Raw genomic sequence first — 24,081 nt, 5'->3', positions numbered from 1 at the left:
GAAATGAGATTAGAATGAGAAGTTTCTTTGTTTAATGTCTTTCACTGAGCAGAGAAAAAACCGTTATCAAAGAATATTGTGAAGAATTTCTGCTTGCACTAACATTAAAGCAGGTTGACAAAAGCATTGTCTCTGAATAGGATTTTGCATTTACCTGGGAAATAATTTTAGAAACCTTGAAGTAATTACAAGGACACGCAGAGATACTCATAAACCTCATCTTCTCCACAGCACCAATTTACTACTCCCTTGACAAATATGAAGCATACTAAACACACAATACTAAAATACACCATCAAAATTAATTGTTTAGGAAGTCTACTACTTCATTCCTCCAAAGCAGCAATTAAAAAACAATAGAAGGATAAATTATACCCAAAACACTTCAAGCTGAATAAAAACTCAAGCTCAGCAACATGGGAAAGATTAACTTAGAGAAAATAGGCAACCAGACTGAAATGAATGAATCCTGCAGTTTGTAATAATCACAGCTCCAAAGATCCAACAGCCTTCTAGATAAATCACTTCAAATTCCCTACCTGCCTTCTTCCCCTGCACTGCTCCTTCAATCCCCTGATCATGTAGAGAGGACAATCCTCCTCCTTACACATTAATGCTGTAGATAAAATGTTTATTTTATTTCTAACCACAACTCCATTTCTTGAACTTCACCTGTTTGTCTCAACTAAGCACATATCCTGACCAGCTCTGGTTTTCAAAGGAATTGGCCTGCATCCCTTGCATCTTTCACAGATATCCCAATTTTTAAAATGACACAAATATAAATAATATTATTTAAGAAACTTGTTTCAGTAACAGGGAAATTTTAAAATTATATTTTACTTCACCTCTCAGCTTCGTACAACCAAAATCATAACAAGGACTTTGGCTTTACAGGTGGAAGACTATTAATACAACCTCACAAGAACAGCAGTTGTGTTTGGATAGCACCTAACCAGTACAGTCCTCAAATGTGAGCTGGGAAACTCTGGGCATCCCTCCAAAACCAACACACACTCACACACACACACACGTGTGTGCGCACACACAGAAACAAATTAAAATACTTGTGGTTGAAAGGTGACATATAAAAAAGTGAATAAAAAGGTATTATACATGACCTGATATACTACTAAATCTCTCAATTTTCTGTTCTGCTAGAAACAGTTTGCTAAAAAACAGAAAGGATAATCAGAAACATCAGGTACTGGCATTTAATTGCTATGCTACCTAAAGTGCATAAGCTGTCCTGAATCTGAATTTACTAACCCACGTCCTAACAAGCCTTAAAAATCCCAAACCCACTCAATCTTCCACAGAAGGAAGTAAATCATACTTATTAGCTATATTTAAGGAAATTCCCTGTAATAGGCACCTGCACTATTATGCAGGATTTTATAAACCACTGTATTTGTAGACTTACCTCTGAATGACTTGTACTGATCTTTTCTTTTAGCTAAATCAAAAACAAGTCTTCTGCAAAGAGCAGTTCTCTAAACCTATTGGATGCATTTCTATGAAATGTAAAATAATTCTGAAAGCATACATGGGTAATTCTCTTTCAAATGTAACTGGCACTGCCATTGTGAAGAAACCAGAAAGATCAGTGGCAGTAAATTGAATGCACTCAAGTGCTGGCTGAGCATGGACAAGACCAATCCCAGATCCTGTATTTCTTGTAGAGTGTAATCTCTGTGGCTTTTGCTACTTCTAACACCAGTCAGATGTTATCAAATATTCTGATACCTACCCAAAACCATCACACACAGAGTTTTAACGTTTTCCACATGTATTGGAGAATTCATGCCTTTAACAACTGGAACTGTTTCTTATTAAGTGAACGTCAAGAATTGAATGCGACGTTCTGTCGAACATTCTCCTAAACTACGAATGCTTCATTTTTCCTGTTGTATCCAGCCAGGCTGTCCCTTTTATTCCCAGCAACACAAATTGAGTTTTATCAGCCTGAAAGAATCTTTCTTCTAAATGAAGCCCAGCACTGTAATAACTTGAAAGGCATCTTTAGGCAGCATAGTAAAAATGTTTGATTTGTAATTGCCTGCTGAACTCTTGCACAGTCCGTTGCCATATGGTACCTCCCTTCTACTGGCAAACAATCTTTCCTTGTTCCTAACTTCCCAGCCTCCCTACCCCCTCCTTTTCTGGAGGGTATGGATAGGAAATCCGAAGGAGGAGTTTCTTCTGCTCTCCGAGTGCTCGCGGTGACATCATAGGTGGGCTGAACGGCTGAGCCGAGCGTGTGTTTGTTTAAAAAAACACTGTCCAAAAGTGATGTATATGGAATCTGGGTCAGCTGTAGCTGGTTAGAGCACTTCTGCATGTGAGAATTAAACACTGCAGTCTCAAAAAACCTCTCTCTCTCTCTCCTGGAATAACGCATACTGGAGCATTACTTTTTTTCTTTTTTTTAAACTGATTAGTTAGCTTGGTTATCGTATGGAGAAACCCAATTCCTCAATACAGCTTGGATCTAACAGAGAAAGACAAAAGCAGTTTTCAGCTCCAGCTGCAGATTAACACTCCACACCATCGGGTAATATAGGAAGCAAAAGCAATTTGGCCTCTGGATTTTCCATCTGCCACAGAAGCAAACCAGCTGGAAGACTTTATTTCTTGGTAAGTTTTAAAGTTATTCTTACTTACAAATTTAATTTTGAGCTATTTCTGAATGCTACATGCATCGCCCTCAACATACAATTGTGAAGAAACAAATCCCTCTTAGCCTGAGAAACATTTGACAACTAACATTAAGACTCATTTTTGTGGCATTTGGTAGACTTTGGAAAGAATTAAAAAAGGCACTGCATAAGAGCACAGAGTAACTTGTTCCAGTTGTAGGGATGAACAAGTTTCGGTTGCTTAGCTGTATTGTTATCTACAGTTACAGAAAATTAGCACTACCAGATTCTTTGCTAAGCATGTAATTTGGGTACTGTGAACATACTCATGTGAAATTCTGATCCTACCAGAAGGCAAAAGCCAAAAATCCTATCGATTTCAGGGCAGCTGGACTTCGCCCAACACCAGAGCATAGACCTAGCATTACTAGAACTAGAAAATGGATACCTCAATAAAACCACTGTGAAAAGTCCCAAGCAAATCAATGCACATCTGTAAGTAGCAATCATTGTATTTCGTTTCAAGTATGTTTTTATTTATGGTACTTCTGAGGAGCTGAAGTTGCCTGAGTCCTAGAGCCAACCAAGAAACCAGAGTCACACACTGATTCAGAACATAATTGAGTTTGTAGCACAGTCAATTGTGCAGCTGAAAATCCAAAGGCATTGCTGCAACAGGCACCAATACCTTCCTTATTTGTACCTCAATTGAACCGCAGTTTGTTTCTAAATAAAGATCCATTTCATAAACATCAAATGCAGTGTACCAAGCAACACTACATTCTACATTAAGTGGAAAACTGAGGGGTTTGTTACAGTTCACTAGTGGAAGCAAGGGAGAAGAATGCTGCTGCTAATCGATGATTAAAACAAGAAAGTTGTTTACAAACAGAAGACAAAAGTACAGATGAAAACCAAAAAATACTTGCTTATACATAGGAAAAGTGTAGAAAACTTTTTTCATGCTGACTTGGAAATTAAAATACAGTAAATAATCCAGAACAATGCATATGAACTTCAGTGATGTATTTGCATTTACTAACTCAGAGCTGCCTGACATAGTAAGAGAGAATGAAGGGGCTGATGCTAAAAGGAGAGACAAAGTGTTACAGAAGACAAACTAAATTAAGATTTAGTAGCTACCAGAGGAAAAAAGTCTGAAGCAGCCTTGATAAACAAGAAAGATGGATCCTTTCCAAGCTCTTGAGCCCCTTTCCTTACTATCCTTTTGTGCTGATTTACATAAGGAGGAGAATAATCTAAACAACAACACAACCCCCCTTTGAAGCACATAATGTGCTTTGGACACCAGGCTCCATTCATTCATCATCAGCCAAGGGCTTGATTTACGCTGCTTAGAACAATTCCTAAACCTTCCACAAATGAAAACAGCTGAGTCAATAATTTTAAAGCAATAAACTGGCTGTATACAAGGTTTTAACTCTCTCTCCTTTGCTGCCTTCCAACTTTAGAGTTCAAATTTCGAAATGTTTGTTTAAAAACAAATAATGCAATACTAATATTATGCTGCTGCCAAAAGAATGATCTGAAGTACAGTGAAAAAAAAATACATTATTTGAAGTTTTAAAAGAACTTACTAAAAAGAATGGAAATTCTGAACATTTAAACTTTAGCAGTAACTACATGGCTCTGTCGAGTTTTAATTATTGTTTTATTGGGCTTTGTTTTTTGTAACATGCCCGATTGGTTTGGTCCTTAAAATTTATACACCAATGAATGAAGTACAATTTCCTGCAGCAAGCATAACTGGATGCTTAATATCTTCAGTATCTGTTCTAAGCAGAACTCTGGAGCCCCAAAATCACACATTTCCAACAAAATGCACCACTGCATTGTACCTGCCTGTTCAAACAATGCAAACACACACAGTGGCTGCTAACAAACGCAAAGGAACCCTCATGCTAAAAAAACTTCACCAAAAAATCTGGAAATGCCATGGAATTTTGCTGTGCCTTCAGAATATCTACTATGACAAAATTAACAAATCTCTTCTGTGGAAAATTTCTAAGTTGTTATCATTTTTAAAAGGGGCATGTTTTCAATGACAATCTCAAAACCCCCTGAAGATTTTTAGATTGCCATCAATCTGATTCCTTTTAGGAAAGGCAATCTCTGAAGCAGAATTCTGTGACTCAATACATCGCATATCTGATGAAGAAAACCCAAGAACATATTATTCCTGGATCCCAGTCAATACAATTGAAAGTAATCCTGTTATTTCAGCACAGGCAGAGGGACTTGCAGGAAAAGCACTTGTTTATATAGGGAGAAGTAACTTAAATACAGAGATATACTGAAATCCATGGCAGCATTTCCCCTATAGGGAGAGGGTTTTCCCCACCTTAGTAATACTTCTAATGCCATGGACCCAGTTTTAAGCTAAAAAAATCAACGAAAATCCTCACTTAGCCTTTGCAGACATAGGGGAACACAGCTGGGTTTATTGATTTCAGCTGCTAAGACAAAGCTCAACAGCAAATGAAGTCTGTGTAACATCAATAACAGAGCTCCCTGATTAGCTGGTATCATGGGCAGAGCATCTTTAGTCTCAGGATTGCAATTTACTTTCTTAAAGAACCCAGTCTGTTTCTCTTCCTCTTACACATAAGAGGGCACTGCTGGCATTTATCATTTGATCATATTCTCTTAATAAATGTTTGGAATAAAGATAAGTACTGATACTGCATTTTCCATACAAAAGGAATCCTATATTCCCATTTATCTGCAACAGCTTTGTTATATTCACCCATATCACCCAACACTGCCCAGGGAGAACGAGCCTTTGTCAGCCCTGGAAGAACAGATTCCAATTTGTGTTGTGGGTTTCCAAATTTTACATCCTGCCGAACATGAGTCACAGCAGTACAACAAAGAACAAATAGTTTGTTGTGCAGAAAGCTAAAAAATGCCAAATATATACCAGCTTCCCCACATCCTGATCCATGCAACTCTGTACTTGAGATTACAATATTTCTAGGGGGGGTAAAACAGTCTGTGTTAGAGCAGTTAAAAATAGTAGTTACTGGCTCGTTTTACTCTTTTAAATTGGAATTTTGTACCTTTAAACACTTTTTAAAGTAATAAATCAAAAACTAATTTTGAAAGCAACTTGGGGGTTTTTTTGCACTCTGGAAAAAGAAAGAAATCAGAAGAAATGGCATTAAATATAAAACAGTATTGAAGCCCTGTCTACAGCCCTGAGTGTTTCTGACAAGCTGATGAAGAAGCTTGTGTTGCTGTGAATAACTGCACATTTTCTTCTGCAGAAGCTGTAAAACACCAGCAGGCCAGAACATACATAATGAAACTTCTACAGAAATCTGAGGCCCAAAACTGGGTGGCACAGAAACATGACAGAACCAGCTGAAATGACAGTTTGTTCTAATCTAAAACCCATGACACTCAATAAAGAGTTAGAGAACGTATTTCAAAGCAGTGGTATCTAATTACAAGATACTTGCTGCATTTCTGAGGTCTGCACCAGCAGCCCCACTCAGCAGAGGTGACTCCAAACCTGCAGGGAGGGTTGGAGACTGGTTCTGCCTGAGCTGATCCCTGAGCCTCAGCTGTCTCCAAAGAGTTCTGCAACTACCTGAACACCTAAACTGGGAATCCAGCACAAAACGTGTCAGATCTAAAAACCCTAAAACTATTTCCCAACTCTAATTTTAATTTGTCATTTAGGTCTTACATATTAGGCTATCATTCTGGGATACTTTGGATAAACAGCTCCTATTTTTTTAAGCTGCTTGCCCAGAACATCAGGAAATTTCTGAAACAGTATTTTCATTTCCTTCTAAGCTGATTAAAACTCCAGGTAAATATCTTGCTCAGAACCTATTATTGTATAACAAGTTAGGCATTAAGCTGCTCAAACTTGACAAGCAATATTTTAAAACACTTAATTTTTTCAACATCAGCATTTTAATGGAAGCATATACATTCCCTACCAGGTAGATTCTCAGAAGGAACTCATCCCAGCTTATCTGAATGTCTCAGTTTACTACAGGATATTTCTGAATTTCAAATTCTAGGGCATAATGTTATGCAGCTGCTGGATTTGGCTATACTGTATTAGACCCTTTAATTCATTTAATGGTCTGACAGCACATGTATAGACACAGAGCTTGAAACTTTAATACATAAGGGTAAAAGTTCAAAATGAACACATTTAATATTAAAAGAAATGTAGAAAGCAGACTGCAGCAGAATACATGGCTAGAATGTGGACGGTGTTGCAAAGTGATTTGTTTTGAAAGATTAATTTAAGTTCTATGTATTTCAGGGGGAGAATGTGCTGCTGTGGGGAAAAATCCCCAGCCATTCATTATTTCAGGAACTCTGCAGGGTCTTTAAAAGTTCCCAAGAACTGAAATGTTATTCACTTTCTTGGACTATGAAGTATCTATTACAGCCTGTGAAAACAGCAAAATACTGGGCTTGCACTATGGCTTCATCCTCAACCATATGCCACGAAGTCTCTTTCCTTTAATCTGCAAATAATAAATTCAGAAGTATCAAAAAATGAATTAGGAGATGCAAAGAGGTTTTAAACTTCAGACAATTAATTCAGCTCATCTTTGTCAAATTAGAAACCAACCACACACAGACCAGTTTCCCATGTGCTTCCCATGATGCATGTGAACATTTCACCTAATGAACTACCAAATCTGAGCACTGTCCAAGTGATTAATATTTTAAATGTCTGAAATTACCAAAGAAAAACACACAACCAGCTCTGGAGAAAATTGATACTTTTTTCCTAACATTTTCTTTTCTTTAAACAGAAGTTACAGTTTCAGCAGAGAAATATTAACAAAATTATTAAGTTTTGTTTTTTGATAGTAGACACAAAAATACCTATTACTGCAAACTAAAATAAGTATTTTAGAATAAACTCCTCAAACTTAAGTACTCCTTCCATTTATGCAGGGTAAGAAAGGATTTTTAGTATGTGTTAAATGTGTTTTCTTCCCCTTCCAGAAGCAGGGCTTGCAGTACAACCATCACACAAACAAAAATTTACCAAACATTTAAGCAGAATTCCTAACTCTACTCCTGAGTGCATGTACATCTTGGTTTAAAGCTTGTAACCACTGCTCTTAGTGAAGCCAAAAAACCAAGACTTGACAGGTTTCCTGAGGCTGAGCAGACACCATTTGTTACAATAATGTTAAAGCCAGTTACAGAACTGGGAAAAGGGACCTGACCCAAAAGTCACCTTATCTAATGTGAGTGTGCAGAGCTCTGCTTCTCCTTTGGGATCACTGTGTCAGGATTACCAAATGCACTTCAATTTGGACTCAGCAGGAACAGAGGATAATTAACTTTGCCTGCTCTTACTGTATTACTCTTTGTAATTATCCAAAGGCCACTGTAGAAAGGCTATCCAAAGGCTGGCAAACGGAGGCTGGAAAGGAAAGCCAGATCAACAGCTGAGATAAGAAGAGTTATCTGCTTCACAAAGCAAACAAACCATAAAAAATGAAGGGTTTTTTTCTTTATTCAAGTGCTACCTTTGTTTATCATCTCAAATATTTAAAGCTAAAAAACAGCTCTCAAAAAACATTCCCAGATCTTTATCATTGCACTTTATCTCTTTAGAGTTAAAAGAAACTCCTAGTTTTCTTTAAAAGAGGAATGAAACACTTTGGTATGGTATTTATAATGACAACATACCTGATACTTCAGCGTTATTTGGATAAAGATGTTCTCAAAGATAAAAAAGTAGTGTGACAACAATTCTAAATGTTCATCTAAAGGCAACTAAATAGGGACACATATGCAGAGCAAACAGTGTTCTAAGTTTTCCTTACAAATTCAAAGTCACTTGAATAAGTAATTTTTAATGTTTGCAACAATATCTTAATCTCCTGCCTAACACTCATGTCCAAAAATAGTCTTAAAGATGGGTTTTTCAATTCTACTAAAACTGTGTATATATAAACTTGAAAAATGGGTGTATATATGAATCAGGATGTATATAGTATTTAACAAATTACACATATATATATTTGTATTTAAAGCTAAAGGAGGAGCAGAAAAGCTTATGTAATCCAAATTCCAACATTTATATAAATAATTTCATCTCCCTCCTTCCCTTCCAGGAAGGTATTTTGCAAGCACTCCATGCTCCACAACCTCCTCGTGCAGGTAATTGCAGTGAGCACAGATCTGAGCAATATGATAAGGGAGCGCAACACAGGATCTAAGAACAACGTTTCTGAAAACTTACCCATTGCAACAATCCTTTGCTAAATCCTGTACCTAAATGACAGTGTTCCCTGCTCAAAACAGCCAGACAATCTAATGGAATCTAACTCCAAGGAAGAGATGCCAAAGGCTTGGATACATACACGCAAACATGGCAAACCCATCAGTTTAGGTAGTTTAAAAGTCCAGGAGCTTTAGTTATGCCTCTGATTTAATCTTTATCTTTCAACTTTATCTTTTATCTTTATATTTTATCTTTAAACTTTATCTTCTATCTGTTCAACAGGCTCCTGACCGTGGTCACACCTGCTTTACAATGAAGATACTGAAGTGGACTTTGGGTGTCCTGCTGTTCCTGCTGCTGTCTATCGGGCGCTGCACGGAACAATCCACGCCCAGTAAGACGCCCCAGCAGAGGCAGCCTCGCTCAGCAGATGGGGGAGAGGAAGGGAAGAAATGTGGTTACACCTTCCTGGTCCCAGAACAAAAAATCACAGGGCCAATCTGCGTGAACACGAACGGCCCGGGCACCGGGAACAGGAAAGATGAAGTCACCAGGATGGACATCGAGAACCTGAAGGATGTGCTGTCCAAGCAGAAGCGGGAGATCGACATTTTGCAGCTGGTGGTGGATGTGGACGGAAACATCGTGAACGAAGTCAAATTACTGAGGAAAGAAAGTCGGAACATGAACTCTCGTGTGACCCAACTGTACATGCAACTCCTGCACGAGATCATTCGCAAGCGCGACAACTCGCTGGAGCTTTCCCAGCTGGAAAACAAAGTCCTTAATGTTACGACAGAAATGCTGAAGATGGCAACAAAATACAAGGAGCTGGAAGTAAAATACGCGGCGCTAACCGACCTGGTAAACAACCAGTCTGTGACTATCTCGCAGCTGGAGGAGCAGTGCCTGAGGATCTTCTCGCGCCAGGACCCCCACGGGTCCCCGCCCCTGGTGCAGGTGGTGCCCCAGCACATCCCCAACAGCCAGCCCTACACTCCTGTCCTGCTGGGAGGCAACGAGATCCAGCGAGACCCGGGCTACCCCCGGGACAGAGACGTGCGGCCACCGCCCGACCCCGCCACTTCTCCCACAAAGAGCCCTTTCAGAGTGCCACCTCTGGCTCTGATCAACGAGGGTGAGTTACCTGCCACTATTTATCTAACCTGAGATCTCTCCACTTCTGAGGGAACTGTACCGACTGCTGAATCTTTGCCTCTTTTTTGCCAGGGCAGGGATTAAAAGCGTGAGATGGTATTTCTTGTTTGGACTCCGATGTTTATTAGCTCTCATCTATATTATATCATTAAGTGTGAGTTCTACAGCTCTTCACTCTAACAAACTAAAAATGGAGCCATATCTTTCTCTCTACAAGGCTTTTTAAGGATAAACTGTTCAATTAAGAAATGACACCTGAATTATTTTTACTTTTAACCCAATAACCAACCACCCGTGCCCACAACGTAGACTTTTTTATCCAATTACACAAAACCACCCAAACCCATGGAGAAGAAGGTGAAGAGGAAGAACCAGCCTCTGCCCTAAAACCTCCATCTTGCTTTATATTTATACTATACTTAAACTCTAAGTTTTCTACCCTGTGAGATCACACACTTCCATTCAAACTACACACCCACAATCCCAGTTCTATCATTTAATTTTGGAAGCCTTCTCCACGGCCTCAGGTCAAATGCAGGGTTCTCTTCGGGGTCAGTGGCTGTCAGCACAGAAAGTCTAAAATTCTCAGCAACCAGGGTTCCAATACCCAACCATGGAAACAGAAGGAAGAATTTAAAGTACTGGTACAGTTTGCTCTTGCCCCTGATTTTCTCTCCCCCTTCTACCTCCCAGGGAAAGCTTTAGTTTGCCAAATGGCCTAAGTGTCCCTAAGATGAATTTGCTGAAATGGCCAATACTCAGAAATTCAATCTGAACAATACTCACCTTCAAGTCACAATGTGTTGGGGTTTCTCTCTGCAGCTGGATTTGAGTTATGAAAATATGAAAATTCAGTATTAGCATAAACTTTCTAATATTTACCCATTCCTTTGATGATGCCTGCTATCTACATGTTACAGAAGCTGGCAAGTGTGAATTAGAGGAACTAATTAACCATTAACAAATTAAATAATTTCAAGTTTTTGTCCTTCATACTTACATTTGAAGAAAATTCTATTAGAAGACTTTTCATCCTTCTATTCTGACCTGCTTTAAAATGAACATCTAAATCCATCAACACAGTCATGCCATAAGTCTCTAAGTGTTTAGTTGAGATATTCAAGAGTGGTAAGTTTGAAAGGATAATTGAATTGAGGCTGGATCCAACTAGAGGCACTCAGCTTTGAAAATTTAAAATCAGTAACCACACTGCCAGTAAACTGTTGTCAGTAGGAGACAGCAAGTTAAACTAAAACCATAAATATTATGAAAATACATTCAGGAGACTGTATCCCATCTTCACGTGTTACACTCTTTAGGTCATTAGATAAATTCATGTATCTCTACGAATCAAAATTAGTGACAAGACAATTAGCTACCTCTGAGCTGCCCTGAACTCTATCTTGTTTCGCACTGTATTGAAATTTTGACAGAATTGCTATTTAAAAAAAAAATTCAAGGATTCAGAAAAACAAGTTTTTCTCAGACATCCCTTTGAGGGTTTGCTCTTGGCTTCTGTTAGCACAGCAAAAGGGTTTGGTGGGGGGTTTTGGGTTTAGGTGGCTGTTTTGGTTTTGTTTCTTTCAAATTGCCTTTAGTCACAGCTGAAAGTTGAACTTGGTTCCTAAAATGAAGCCAAACATTCATTTGTGACTGTTCTGCAGCATTACACCCAACCAGCTGCTGATGTAAAGAACAACTATTTTTATTCAAGGTCTGCAGAAAATTCAGGCATGAGCCCAAGCAAAATGCCAGATGTCATGTGAATTTCAGTGGCACATCATGACAGAAAGGAAACAGTTCATATCGAAGCATTGCCTTGATGTCTGGTCAGACAGCACAAGTATAATTCTAAAAAAAGCCATGACTTCCTGCTTCCCAACAAACCCTCCCTTCCAGGTTCTGCCCTCAACACATCTTCTTCTCAATACACGCCTGCTGCACATACAAAAAGAGGCAACAGCACCAAGCATTATCCTCTGAATTATCTGCCCTGGTGTTCACTGACCCCTCCACCACTAGAAGTTGAGAATTTGAGTCCATTTTTGGAAGAGAACACAAAGAAATTTTAGGGCACTTATTGTAACATTATTCACCTTCCTTTAATACTAGATTATTGAGTTGGAAGTTTAAGTGCTTCTTGCAGTGCTTGGGAAAGGGAGGGTTGAGAATTGCTACAGCTGGTAGAGCATCAGTTCTCACAACCAAAATTTGGACATTCCAAGGCAATGCCCACTTACAATCCCTGATTTTTAAAATTAAGCTAAGCAGATTTCATGGTGCACAGAATCAAAACTACGTCATAGAAGAAACATCTTTATGGTTAAAAGATACAGACTTTTTAGAATGTATAAAGATGTCAAAAAAGACCAATGAGAAGCAGACAGTCCTAATTAGAAATAGACCTCTTAAAGACTGATGTCAGAATAAATATCTGGACCTCCTCACAAACACTTGCATGCAGCAAATGGGTCAGAAAGGTCAATGTGCTTCTGAATATTGCAGTGGAGAGCAAAAGGCAAAATGTATGGGGAACAAAAGGATGAAGTTCTGTTTCCTGAGTATGGTGGTTATTTTGTACAAAAATTGCTCTAAAAATGGAGCAAAGTTAATGTACCTGTGAATTGCAGTTGTCACAATTACCTTAATATTTGGAATAATAACCACTGATATCCACAATTAGTGCCACTATTTTTGCAAAAAGTAGTTTCAAGTTACTTAAATACTTGAAAATTAGAGACTGCCCCATACAATATTTTCTAATACCTCTTGGTTATAAATATAGCTGATTTTTTAAAATATATGTCCAATTGTATTTTGGACTTTTCCTCCACTAATGCCCCCAAAATCCTCTCTATGAAGCTTACACAAGCCCAAGTTCTGTATCATCTGCTCAAGATAACATTTGGCATCTCAAAATGGGATTCAGCCATCAAGTTATCAAGCTTTCAACTTAAAATATTTAATCTCTTTCCTTCTCCACTTCATTTAATTTAGCACAGAATATGATCTGTACTAAATCATACATCTAAGCCACAATTTTGGAAGTGAAATATTTAACAGATCATCTTCTCAGAGTATTTCTGACTTATCACTCTCTCAGGGACTTACGTATGCAGACTGTTACAAAAGACTAGATGTGCACGAGATACTTAGTCCTTACATAAACCATAAAACCTGTAAGATTTTAAACTGAAAATCATGCTTTTTTCATCAATCAGACCTCTACCCACACCAGCACTGTAGAGAATCTCTCACTGTCACAAACCTCAGCATTTCCACTGAACAAGATCAGTTCTTATAAGTTGAACGTGAAATAATGAACATGAAATCAGTTCCAAGATCAGTTCTTATAAGCTGAACATGAAATAATTATACCTAACAAAGAATTTACTTCAGTAAAAGACTCAAGACTATGCACCAAAAATTATGGGATATGTTGAATTTCCTTGCATTCAGAGGAGAAGTCTCTTACCTCTATCACAACATTAATTTATGTTAATAAATGCAGACAAAGCTGAGCATCAAAGCAGATGAGTTGCATCCTGAGAACTTAAAGCCAGCTGAACTCCAGAAGTGATCCAAATCCTACATAAACAGACTGGTACAATTCTGTCTGCCTTAAAATGACCCCAAACAGCTGCTTGGGTCTCTCATGGAAAAACAAATGCTCAAGTTGTCCTCCAACAATAATCATGTGGGATAACACCCAGATAACAGCAGATCTAATTAAAGCATTCTTAGTGTTCAATTAACACTACAAAATATAAGGTTTATTTGTTCTGGAACAACATCTCTGTTCAGTTATAGAGCACCCAAATTTACTTCAGACAGATCAGGAAAGGCAATGAGACCCAGCTTAGTCCAAGAAACTACCTATCCCCTGGACAAACTCTGGGAATTTAAATTGTGAACAAGAGGGGAAAAAAGCACTTGTACACCAAAGCTGCAGGATTTATTTCCTGAGGTGCCACTGCTTGCACTGGAAGAATGACAAAGCCATCCCAATCCTGACAGTGCAGCAATCCTTACAGCAGTGGCTCAGTGTCTGTGACATTCCTGACACAGCCACAAGCTCCGAGTACTCCTCATTAGACACACAAGCTTCACGCACTCTAATTATGCTTTACAGATTTCTTGCTAATTACATACTTGTCCAACTGACAAGTGCTACCTGAAAATCTATGAAAAGTGCAATTTTCAGCCTGCTTTTGTCACACAAGCTTAATGTGTAGTGAAGTCCCTTTCCCTCAGCCTCTACTTTTGATTAAAGAATAACCTCAACACATTTTTTCTATGCTGTTTTGCTCATGAGCTCTTTCTGTGACTGATGAGTTCTCTCTGAATTCCCAAGAAGATTTGAGAAAATAAACCCTCTAGAAGGAGAGGAAAGCTGTAGCTGATTTATTTTCAGATGTGCTGAGTTTTCAAATACATTTAGGGCATCCACCACTAACTAGTCATCAGAACACACTTTGCTTTTCATTAGTGAATTACCAGTTTCTCTAAACCAACTGAAATAACGACACACAAACAAAATTTTTTCAACAAGGAAAAAATAAAAACATTACCAAAAATTGAAAAGCAAACTAGGCAAGCTTTTCAGAGACACATCAGCTGCATCCTTCTCAGAGAACTACCAGATGGTCTTCTCTAAGCATTATTTGTAAAACCACCATACACGCGGACTAAAACAGAGCTTTCAAGCAGCACTCACAACAGCAACAGGAACTTTGTGCAACTGCAGCCCCGAGAACAAATATGTGAGTCTTTTTAGCTGCTCAAAAATCCTTCTCCATTGCTTGCTTCTTTCCTTCATCAGTATCCATCTACACACATCACACGAGGATGACACAGGAAGCTTAAGAAGAGTCCTATCCACAGTTAACAGTTCAATCCTCAAACTGCCTAAGTACATAACAGCAGAAAATGATGCAGCACAAGAATTCTCTCTGACTAAATTCCATGTCTGTAGACTCTGGCTGTAAATATTTCTTACAGCAGCTCTCAAACTACTCATATATTCAGAAATAGGTAGGCTTGGTTTGGTATCCTGGGTTTGTTTTGGTTTTTACTTCCACCAGTTTCAAACTGGTGTGCCAGAAAATGAAGGAAATTGATGTCCGCCTTTTGCACAAGAGAAGAAAATAATTAATTTAAAAAAAAATAAAATCCTAATGTTCTTCAGTATCAAGAGCCAGAGGATAAATCTTTGCCACAGCAGACAAAAAAGAAAATCAGGTGCTGGTAACCAAAGTCCATTATTTATTTAGCAAAATGAAATTTTTGTTCCAAAATACACGGAGAGAGGATATTGACCTGTTTATTTATATATACAAATAATCTCAGACAGGAACTTTTTGCACTGTTCTCCATAGTAGGTTTATACCTCAACCGAATTCCTGACTTTCCATTACAAAATATTCCTGGACAATGGGCACTGCAACCAATCTTGGAGGCTTACAGTATTTCTTTTCCAAAAGGTCCATTCAAAGACTGCCAACAAGCCAGGGAAGCTGGGCATGCCAACAGTGGGATTTACATGATCAAACCCAAAAACAGCAACGAGCCAATGCAACTCTGGTGTGAGAACAGCCTGGACCCTGGAGGATGGGCAGTTATCCAGAAGAGGACAGATGGATCTGTCAACTTTTTCAGGAATTGGGACAGTTACAAGGTAAATTCTAGAATGCAGAAAATCAGTGGGCAAAGGAAGATAATTGAAAAGAGTGATCATGCCTCAGAGGCAAACACATTTCAGTGAGAATGTCCCATTCCCCTCCACGCACAGTTAACTTTGTATGAACCAACCTGTCTGAGACAGCCTGGGTTTGTAATGCACAACACAACTGGGAGACGTGTTATTCTAGACAGTGGCTGGGAAGTCATTTATTACAAAGTTCTAACTGAGCACATGATTTTTATTAACACACTGAGAACTACAGTGAGTACTTGTAAAGCTTCATTTGTCTCCCTTATGAATAAGCAAACTCAGCCAGTGAATTGATTCATTTAAACACACTAAGGGATTTGCTGGACTGGGGGCTCAACTTAAAAATTTAGTTCTAATATTGAATTAAAAGAAGTCATTTCCACCCATTAATTTAGGTTAGAAACCTAAAGATGTCAGGCTGGTGAAAGGAAGCACATTGCTGTGTGTTGCTGTGATATTGTGCACTAGCAGGCAGAACGTCCAGGATGACAAGAGGATGCTGCTCTGGAGGAATTACATGCTAAATGGGAAATTTGAAAATGATTTTGTTGGAGTAATAATAATAGTACTAGTATTAATAACAGTAATTACATATAGGACACAAATTACCATGAGGATTTTAGCTTCTTGAATTTTTGGAATTTTGTGATCCAAATATTAATCCCCAAATCAATAATAGCTAAAACAATTATTCAAAAATCAATCAAACTGAGAAATAATTATGCGAAGTCTTTACTTCTCAGAGCAGGACATGGCTGGTTTTGGAATTGGTAAATGTTATAAAATGTTTTAAGGCAGTTATGGAGTGCCTTATAAACAATCATAAACATTCTGAACCTAATGCAACACCAAATATTAACAACACTGGTTTACTTGGGAAAAGCAGACAGCAGATAGGAAATATCACTTCACAGCTACTGTGCTGGTAGTGATTTGAAAGAAAATATGTCTTTATATTTAATTTCTGATAAATCCTGTAAAGAACACAGAGAAATAGTGTGATTAAATTCACAGTTAAAAACAACACCAGTTGCAATACAGAAGCAACAAGAAGTTACTTGCCTTGAACGCTGAGACTGTGGAATTATAACCTAAAACTCCATTATTCACCCATCATTACAAATCCCCTTAGCTTTGTCAAGAAATATTGTTTCAGTTCCCCTATTCTCCCTCTCTTTACCTTAAAAAATGAGGACAGTAAGAACAGAGATGTTTTGCCACCATTAATGGCGCTGGCAGCATCTCATGCAGCTTAGCAGTCCCAGTGCAGCAAAATAAAGCACTTAAATGCATGGGTTGAAGTAATTCAGAAGTTTAGAGGCTTTCAGTACCCAAGTTCCCCTGGTTTATCACACTCCCGCTGATGAGTGTTCTACCAAACACGGAGAATTAAGCTAACAGCACCTTCCGGTGGTCTTTTGCACAGAAAGGATTTGGGAACATTGACGGAGAGTACTGGCTGGGACTGGAAAACATCTACATGCTCACCAACCAGGATAATTACAGACTCTTGATTGAGCTGGAGGACTGGAGCAACAAGAAGGTGTACGCAGAGTACAGCAGCTTCCGCCTGGAGCCCGAGAGCGAATTCTACCGCCTGCGCCTGGGCACGTACCAGGGCAACGCCGGAGACTCCATGATATGGCACAATGGAAAGCAATTCACAACACTGGACAGGGACAGGGACATGTATTCAGGTAAGCAAAGCGCTGTGGCTGGGAGAAGTGAGCTAAGTGTGTTCCACCACTGACGCCACCTCAAAAAATACATCATAGGACAAAAAAAGTGTGCAAATCCTAATAAAATAACCCTATTGGAAGATGCTTCGAATCAATGATGATAAAAACCACATTAGCGGGGCCCACTTTGAGCCCCTACACCTGTCAGAAATTCAAAATCTACCACCCTCCCTGACAATACTCTGCAGCAATTTTCTGTTTAGCTCATCACTTACATGTGACTGCAATCAGAGTATCATTCCAAGTGATGTCTGAGTACTGCTGCTGCCACAGAATCACCAGGAACTAAAGCCTCTGAAGAGCATGTAAGCAACTGCAAGTGTGCAGAGGTTTAGCTGTGTACCAATACTTAAGAAAGGGGCCCATCATTTGGTTTTTGCACTCCTTAAAGCTCCCTTTTTCTCATTTCCGCCAGTTTTTCCCTTGCAGTAACAGGAAGCTTGGGGAGTGCAATACTTCAACTGCCTTTCCTCAGCTGTCAATAACCATAAAGCTGGACAAATCCTGCAAACTCCTAGACAAGCCTGTAACAGTAAAAACACAAGTTACAAGCGACTCTTTGTGGAGCCGTGGCCCTGCATGCTGCTCGGGGCTGTATCAACTCCCGTTGCTTCCCCTGGAGTATTTCTAAACAGCACATGGTCTGAGTTCCTTGGGTGTTAGCTCATGGACAAGCAGTGCTGGCAGGCTGAGAAGAGTTCTCTCCTTCATTTTCAGCTGTCACATTAAAGACCATGTCAATAACTCCCCCTCCAGCAATGGCTGCTGTTACACCAGAATTCCTAATTTAGCAAGAACAGCAAGATGTGACCACAGCAGGCTAGGAAGTACTTCCAAGCTGCCTCTGTGAATAAGCCACAACATGAAAACATTTAGCAATGTTTGTCCTGCTTAAAGCTGAAGCTCACCCATGTCCTTCTGTTCCACAGGAAACTGTGCTCACTTCCACAAGGGCGGCTGGTGGTACAATGCCTGTGCCCACTCCAACCTCAACGGGGTCTGGTACCGAGGGGGCCACTACAGGAGCAAGTACCAGGATGGAATCTTTTGGGCTGAGTACCGGGGAGGCTCCTACTCCTTGAAAGCAGTTCAGATGATGATCAGACCTATAGACTGAGGAGGAAAATCCCACAGTGCTCCCATATAAAATTCTCAGTGTTTGAGCTCCAGAAAAAATAAAATATTTCTTTTTAAATCATTATTTTGCACAATCTGCCCCTGCAAAAAGCAGGTCTACAGTTTTCCTGTCTTCTTTCCCCTGTCATGTTCCCCTCTCCTTTATTAGTTCCCTTCTCTACTGTGACAGACAGTGTTTTTTTTTAAACACACATTCACAAAAGCAGATGTTTGTGCTTGCAAAGCATATTTATCTTTTTTTTGAAGATCAACATGCTTGATGTAAACAGTCAAAACTGGTAAAAAATTCCAGGTCTTTGACAAGATATAAGCTTTTCCAGTTGAAAAAGCTTATGCTTTTTCAGGTTAGCTCAACCCTTAAATGTAAATATGTGAAATGACATTGTCTTGCTTTAATGTGAAAATTGATTAGTTATTTAACAATTTATTTAAAAATGTTGGTATTGCTTTCAATGAAAATTATGACTTCACATTACTGTTTGATATTTACTCCAAGAACCTACAGAAATAATTGGAGACATTTTAGCTTTGCCAGCCGAGAAAGATTTTTGCAACAAATAATTATTTCAAAATGAAGAGGCAAATTTAACACAAAATACAAAATTATACAAAATTTCTTAGGGAATTCTCTACACTGCTAAGATCTGCAAGTCCTACCTTCTGTAAAAATTTAGGCAAAATGTTCCTTGCGTAAGAAAATTAATTGTATGAAAATTTTGATAAACCTGAGACAATCAAATTACTTGGTACTTTTTTAACTTTCAACCTCCATATTCAAGCATTCTAATCAAACTTTCAACTTAAATGGCAAAACTGAAAGTCCTGGTATTAAAATCATGACTTGACACTTCCCTGCTCCAATTGAGAGTGATGAGGGCTGACCAAACACACACAGCCATCAAGATAAGTCTCTGAATATTAGAAGTTTTCCTCCAACAGAGTTTTCTGCTTCCACAGTAAAACAAAGCTTAGAAATCAGCTCTGAGTGTGTTCTCCCTGACATCCCAAACTTGGGCTGCTCTTACGACACACACATTTCCCTTTCCTTACACTTACATGCCTTTTGACACTGTTCACACTAAAATTTAGCTTCTAGATATCAGATTTCCACTGGAATCAATATGGAATTAAAGAAATTAAATAGAAAATACTTTCCCAACATTTAACAAAAGCTATATCACACACTGATTCAAAATAAGTCATTTCCAAAATCAGACACAACCAAACATTTGCTTTAGGTCCCAGAATCTTTCTTCCTGTTATATAAAACTGTTTTATAACTGCACTTACAGCCACACAGGTTGCCTAATTTAATTTTATATAATGTAAAACTGAATATGCTGTTCTGAGCTGTAACCAATGTGTTTGTTTAGCAACCCATAGGTGCCTTCAGGATTTTAAAGAACTTTGTCCCTATTTAAAATTAGAAACCGTAATAGCTAAAAGAATAATCTAGTATTATTGTTATGTTAAATTAGTCAATATCAATTACTATGCAAAGCCTCATATGTAATTCAGAGGAGAAAAACCAGCATTTTGCTTTCAGAACACACCCTCTGGAGCAGAGATAAAGCTTCATTGATAATGTATGGCTGCAAGGCTTGTAGTTAAATCTTTGGTCAGAGATCAAAGCCAACCAGTTCCACCAATATTTAATTGGGGTTGGCAGCGGTGGGGAATCAGTCCCAGCATATTCCATCCCTAAATTCCAAGAATTTTAACTGACACAAATGTTCATGATTACAATTCTGAAATTGTTCTTCATGTAAGGAATATTTGTTTGTTACAAATATCATACAGACCTCATTGATTGAGTGTCCTGCAAAACATTTTTTAATTGCAAATGCTTAAAATTCTGACTCTCTATAGCCTGTCCTTTTTTCTCTATGATAGCTGCATAGAAAAGCACTTCAGGTAAACTTAAAAAAAGAAAAATGCCATCCATAACATTCCTTTAATGATCATTTCTGACAGCTTTTAGTTCATTCAACAGGCAGATTTCCTCTCCTAGGCAGAGAGTGTATTTTAACCCATGAATCTCTTGCCTGCTACAAAAACAGTGTTTGTTTATTCAGTGCACTCAGTGAAAGGTGTACTTTGCAGAAACCCCAAAGTAAAATTAGCTTGCACTCAGCCTTTTAATTAAATCTTATATATTAGACGTCTAAAAAGTGAGCCTTCCCCAATTTAAAGCTACAGGATGATATTAATTAAACATTACTACAAAATCCACCCAGAAACCTCAGACTGTACAAATGCTGTGCTCTGAAAGAGTTAATTTAAGTTGCCAATTTAAGATTATGAGGAAGGAAAGCACAGCATGTCTTCTTCAGTTTGGTTCATACTCTGTATAATAATTCACTTTCAAGTGCTTGTAACTCTATCAGTTTGTAGCTTTTGGGCTGAATTTTCTAAGCAGGGTGAATGACTTTAAAAGTTCAATGTTTTCTCTCACACCTTTTCTTTTGAAAGATTGTCAAAAGAGCCTGTAGCATCCCTCAGGCTTCTTGCCCTGGGCATTCAGAAGCAGTCTGTCTGGGAAGGATAAAGCCTTCACCATTCCTCTACCATCAGTCCAAATTTAACCAGGCAGACCTCAAGGAAATTCAACTTGTACGAAACCTGAAACACGGTTTTCACATCTATTTCCAAAATCTATTGCAAACACTATCACTGAAGCAGCTGAATATTCCTCAGATGAATCCTTAATAACCTGTTTTCAGCTTTTCTCTTTCTGGATATCACTCTTCAAAGACACCTGTAAGAAAAATATCTCACAAGGTAGTACTGCTTAGTTAAATAAAAATCTTACTTCTCAAGATATGGCTCAGTTGTTTCATTGTGCAATCTCAAATGGATCAGAACTCTGGAATGAGGCTCCCTTGGAGAACAGGGTTTTACTCCAAGGTGAAATATAACATCACATACACAGCTCCCATGTGCTCTGGCTGCTTCACTTGTCTGGCTGATGCAACACTGATGACATATCCCACCCTGTGTACCAAGGGCCTGCTGCTGAATGTATTTATTGGTGTTGCACAGCTTTTCACACTCACATTTAAGTAGGTGAATCCACACTGATGATGTGCTGCTCTCACCTGCATTTCCAGAATTCTGGAATCACATCACAATCATTGCTGCAAGGAGCTGAGAAACATTTTTATTTCCTCCCCAGCTAAATTTGGAAGCACATAATTATCTTGTCCACAGAGGGTGAGCTGTGGAAATAAGACAGCAATCTGTACTTCTGTGGCTCCACTCCTATTGGCAAAACCTACACCAAGAAAGCATTTCAGCTTTTTCTTATAATGTCAAGATGGCCATAAGAAAAAAAAAATCTATATCCACATCTGGTATTTGGCTGCATAAGGGTGAAACATTCATCCTTGAAATTGCAGCTGAAATGCCTTCAATATGCTCACTTTCCCTGTGACCTTCCCAACAGAGGAATCCATGACCAGTGTTTCTCTAGAGGGGATTTGCAATTGCAAATTTGATTGTATGGCAAGCCTGATGCCCTACATTCTTCCAAAGAGCATTTTGAAGGAGTGTGGCAGCTGTTGGCTCTCCCCACAAGGAGGGAAGAAGCCCCTACTCCTCCTTTTATCATGAGAGGGAATGGCCTCCTGAGGAATCCCTGCCCTGCACATGCCACGATCACCATTTCCATCTGCAGACTTCTAGGGAGGCTTTCCTACATGTTTTAAAGCAGGAACAGCACTACTCCCTTACAGAATCTTAGAGCAGAAGTTTTCCTTTTAGGAATTGTAACCTGTAACTGATAAGCTTAAAACTGTAAGTTAAACAAGCAATTTAAGTCACTTCTGTCTCAAATGACTCTTATCAGTAAAAATGCCTTGGGAAGAAAATGGAAGACATAACAAATCTACCCAGGTCTTAGCAGAGATTAAAGCTTTTATCAAATGAGAAAACTTGGACTCAGCTATCAATCCTCCGAAGTGGATCGAGATTTATCACGACTGTTCAAGGCAATGTTTTTCTTTTTGCCACTTTTTTAAACCACACAAAATTAATTTTATAGGGAGCTCATCAGTGGGAATTCACTATTCCTTTGGAGAACTAAAAAAGGCTTGGGGACATTCCTTATGTCACTAATAAGAACTGGTATCACATGAAACCAGGTCACAACACGTACTTTAACTACAGCAGGTCAGGTACAGCAGGTGAAAAGCATTTCTTTCTAAATAGAAAAGAATTATATATTTTAATTCAAACTATCAAGTCAAGCCCAAAGGTTATTCTAATGCAAAAGTTAGACAAGAAGCTGCTACTTATTGAGGAAAACATCTGTAACTGAATATAACTTAAAAACTGTTTCCCAATATTTGGCTTGGGATTTTCACAACCAGCAAGAAAACAATTTGATGCTGGCTTCATGTTTCAAAAATCATGGCACACAGGTAAAAAGCATCAGCATAAGAAGCATTTCAGAACTATATATCAAGTCTCTATATTGTCCATGTACATAAGATGGGAAAGCTCCATGGTTCATCACATTGCATAATGCTTGGTTTCCTTTTTGTGCCTTAGTGTTTGTGCCAAACACTACAGGGCATTAATACCTGGCTGCCCACAGTGAAGTATTTTTTTCTGTTTCTGTAGCAAGCATGTAAAACTCAACCAATTAATCCTGGAAATGTTAATAGCCCAGCAGAGTAAAGGAAGTAACAAAATTCAGGAACAGAAATTGCAGTTTAATAAGCCTTAATAACCACAAGAGCTCATCCTGAATTCAGGTATAAGAGCAACTTATTATCTGCAAAAATAGACAGAATTGGATACATAGTGCCTTAATTTTGTGTGATTACCAACATCTCATGAAACAAAAGCTGCATTAAAAACAGCACACATCATTTTAATGTCCATTTAGTTTAAGTAGCACTAAATTAGCTTGACAACACAACCAACACATATTAAATGTATTTATCTAGTTTATAGATACATAGAAACATAATTTACTAATAATTATTCCAGAAGGCTGAGTCAGTTGTAACAGCTTAGTTTCTCTTGTCACATTGGTGTATATTAAATGCAGCAGCATCTCCACATTTTACCATGTTCCAAACTCTAAGATCTATATTTATTTCTCACTGAGGCTTGTGATTTACAGCTTCTCATAAATTAAAAACCATCATTACTAGAACAGTCAAGTATTTAGTATTTAGGAGGGCTAGCAGGCATAACAATGGAAGCACTTCTCCAGGAGTCATTGTATCTGTAAAACACATGGCAAAATAGTTTCCTAGAAAACTGACACTGGATGTAAAACCTACAGTGTTTGTGAGCTTTAAGAGGTATTTTCTTTTTGAGGCTCTGTCCTGCCACATACAGAGTGCTCAGAATCACCTTGGGTTGTAGATTCTCCACTGAGGTACTCAGAGTTTCCTGAATGCTTAAAAGATGTTGTTTAGCTTGTGTAATTACTGGAGAAATCGG

The 24,081-nt window shown here is 38.5% G+C and overlaps 2 protein-coding genes across 7 annotated transcripts in view; one reads left to right on the top strand and one right to left on the bottom strand.

Annotated features, from left to right (window-relative positions):
- RALGPS2 (Ral GEF with PH domain and SH3 binding motif 2) overlaps positions 1–24,081 on the bottom strand; it is a 109,837-nt gene that overhangs the window by 33,384 nt on the left and 52,372 nt on the right. The window lies entirely within an intron of this gene.
- ANGPTL1 (angiopoietin like 1) lies at positions 5–24,072 on the top strand. Of its 3 annotated transcripts, XM_038143951.1 has the most exons (5): positions 5–2,637; positions 9,160–10,015; positions 15,519–15,712; positions 17,175–17,445; positions 18,417–24,072. In XM_038143951.1, exons 2-5 carry the CDS (start codon positions 9,190–9,192, stop codon positions 18,602–18,604), a joined length of 1,479 nt encoding a protein of 492 aa, XP_037999879.1. In that variant the 5' UTR covers positions 5–2,637; positions 9,160–9,189; the 3' UTR covers positions 18,605–24,072. The 3 variants fall into 3 exon arrangements, with proteins under 3 accessions (XP_037999879.1, XP_037999880.1, XP_037999881.1); XM_038143952.1 differs by having other exon boundaries at positions 5–10,015; XM_038143953.1 differs by having other exon boundaries at positions 2,498–9,987; positions 15,494–15,712.

This window comes from Motacilla alba, chromosome 8 (genome assembly GCF_015832195.1).
Source record: "Motacilla alba alba isolate MOTALB_02 chromosome 8, Motacilla_alba_V1.0_pri, whole genome shotgun sequence".
Lineage (NCBI taxonomy): Eukaryota > Metazoa > Chordata > Aves > Passeriformes > Motacillidae > Motacilla > Motacilla alba.
The sequence above is the reverse complement of the archived record's forward strand: the minus strand, read 5'-3'. Positions and strand labels throughout refer to the sequence as shown.

Bases quoted from the DNA above. Each gene is read 5' to 3' on its own strand.
- ANGPTL1 (XM_038143951.1), top strand. From the start codon at position 9,190: ATGAAGATACTGAAGTGGACTTTGGGTGTCCTGCTGTTCCTGCTGCTG. The intron at 10,016-15,518 runs GTGAGTTACCTG...CTTTTCCAAAAG, and splicing joins TCTGGCTCTGATCAACGAGG to GTCCATTCAAAGACTGCCAA. The intron at 17,446-18,416 runs GTAAGCAAAGCG...TCTGTTCCACAG, and splicing joins GGACAGGGACATGTATTCAG to GAAACTGTGCTCACTTCCAC.